This window comes from Monoraphidium neglectum, assembly GCF_000611645.1.
Source record: "Monoraphidium neglectum strain SAG 48.87 unplaced genomic scaffold scaffold01096, whole genome shotgun sequence".
Lineage (NCBI taxonomy): Eukaryota > Viridiplantae > Chlorophyta > Chlorophyceae > Sphaeropleales > Selenastraceae > Monoraphidium > Monoraphidium neglectum.
Window position 1 is genome coordinate 1 of NW_014012532.1, and position 1,962 is coordinate 1,962.

Below are 1,962 nucleotides of genomic sequence, written 5' to 3' on the forward strand. Positions count from 1 at the left end.
CCATCTGGGGGGGCAGAAGGTGGTGCCTCTCCCCTGGAAATACGCAATCCAGTTTGCACAGCTCATCTGGCGCTTAATCAGCCGCTGCGTGTCCGGGATTCCGCGCTGCACAAGTACTTGTGCACATTCGTGAAGCAACCACTGCCGGGCCGCAGAGCAGCACAGTGTGAAGCCATTAGGAAGTCGCCACCGGCCGCCAAATGTGGACTGCTGAGTTGTTGCCAACCTACCGTAGCATGCTACGCCGGTGCATCATGAAGTTGAGGATTCGAGAGTCACGCATACGTACATGTTACTCGGTATAACGGCGCGAGGGCAACAATGCGGCGATCCGGTGCAGGGCCTGCACGAAGAACAAGAGGCTGGCCAAACATCGCGTCACATGTATTGACATGCGTGGCTGTGCCGGTCCGACGCAGCAAGTGTAGTGCATGGGTGGGCGCAGCAGCCACAGCTGACCGCGCGCCGCTCGAAAGCGGCGCAAGCATCGACGCGGCAGCCACTACCCGGAGCGATTGCCAACATACACATACCTTGGGTTCTACATTGCTTCCGGACAGTGCAGGGAGCAAGCGGCCGCAGAGGCCGCTCGTGCGTGCGCCGTCTGCAAGGCGGCGGCGAGACGAGGCGGCGTTGCACGCGGCTGTGGTTGCAGCGGCTGCACCTGGCTCGCAGCCGGGCTGCCCGTCGGATGCCGTGCAACTCGCGGAAGGTCTCCATCGGGAGCTGTCTGGTGCCACGGCAGGGAGTGGCGGCGGCGGCGACGGCAGCAACAGCAGCAGCGGCCGCGGGACCCCGCCGTCCAGCGTGGTTGCTATGGCCGACTGGGCAACCTCCTCGGCGCTCGCCGCGGCGGCCGCGGTCGGCACGCTGGGGTGCGCGCGCCGCGCACTGCGTGGCCCCCGCCGCGTGGCGGCCGTGCACCTTTTCCCCTCCGCCGCGCTGCTGCTCGCCTGCCGGCCGGCCCTCGAGGCAGCGGCGGCCGCGGCTGCAGAAGCCTATAGCGCCGGCGGCGGCGCCTCCGCGCCGCCTGGCGCCAATTTTGATGCAGAGCTGGACGGGCCCGAGGTGCAGATGTGGGTCGGCGGTGCCAGCTACCTTTCTGAGCGGCACGCGGCGCGTGAGGCGCCGCCGCACCTGCTCCTTGCGACGCCGTCGCGGCTGCGGCATCACTTGCAAGAGGGGGAGGCGCGGCGGGGCCCGCTGCTTGATGATTTGGAGCTGGTGGTGGTGCACAGCGCGGATGCCTTCCTGCAGGATGGCGGCAACTTGAGGTGAGCAGTCATATGGGGGCGGCGCTTGGAGGGCGGGGTCGTGTGCGCGGTTGTGCCGTTGTCCACATCTGCGAGTTGTGCGTTCCAAATGCGAGACTGCTGATTGGATGCGAGACTGTCAACCGTAGAGTATGGCTGGATGAAATTGTTTGGCCCAACAGCATCACGACCCACCCACTGCCGGGGGCCCCTCCTCTCTCAGGTCTGCGCTTGAAGCGGCGCTGAGGGTCCTGCTGCCGCAAGGCAGGTGCAGCTGCACGCAAGTGCTGCTGCTGACGTCACCGACGGGGGCGCCTGCCGCACAACGCATGTGCGCGGCCATGCCGCAGCTGGGGGGCCGGGTCCGGCTTGCTGACTTGTCGTTTATTCAGGCGGCGCCTGCAAGCGACGGGAGTGACATAAGCACTATGATTGCGGACGCACAGCAGCAGCAAGAGCAGCAGCAGCAGCAGCAGCAGAGGCCCGTCGACCGCACCGCCCACGCAACGGCCCTGGTCGTTCCTCAGCACCTGCTGCTGGCCCAGCTCGCGCTGGTGGTGCGGCGCCATCTGGTCGGCAGGCGGTGGGCGCGGGTCGTCGTGGAGTTCAGGTGCGATGGGGGCCGCCCTGCAGCGCCCCACGGCGGGCACAAACAAGGAGAGCGTGCGCCACGCCGCCGGCACGGCGGCCGCCGTCACGCCGCCGGCAC

The 1,962-nt window shown here is 67.5% G+C and overlaps 1 protein-coding gene across 1 annotated transcript in view; it reads left to right on the forward strand.

Moving 5' to 3' along the window:
• Positions 1–816: 816 nt before the first annotated feature.
• The window catches only part of MNEG_6631 (hypothetical protein), a gene marked incomplete at both ends in the record, with an annotated part of 2,760 nt that continues 1,614 nt past the window's right edge, over positions 817–1,962 (forward strand). The window contains one exon of the mRNA XM_014044893.1: positions 817–1,274. Coding sequence (XP_013900347.1) covers positions 817–1,274 — 458 coding nt within the window. The remainder of the gene's footprint in view (positions 1,275–1,962) is intronic.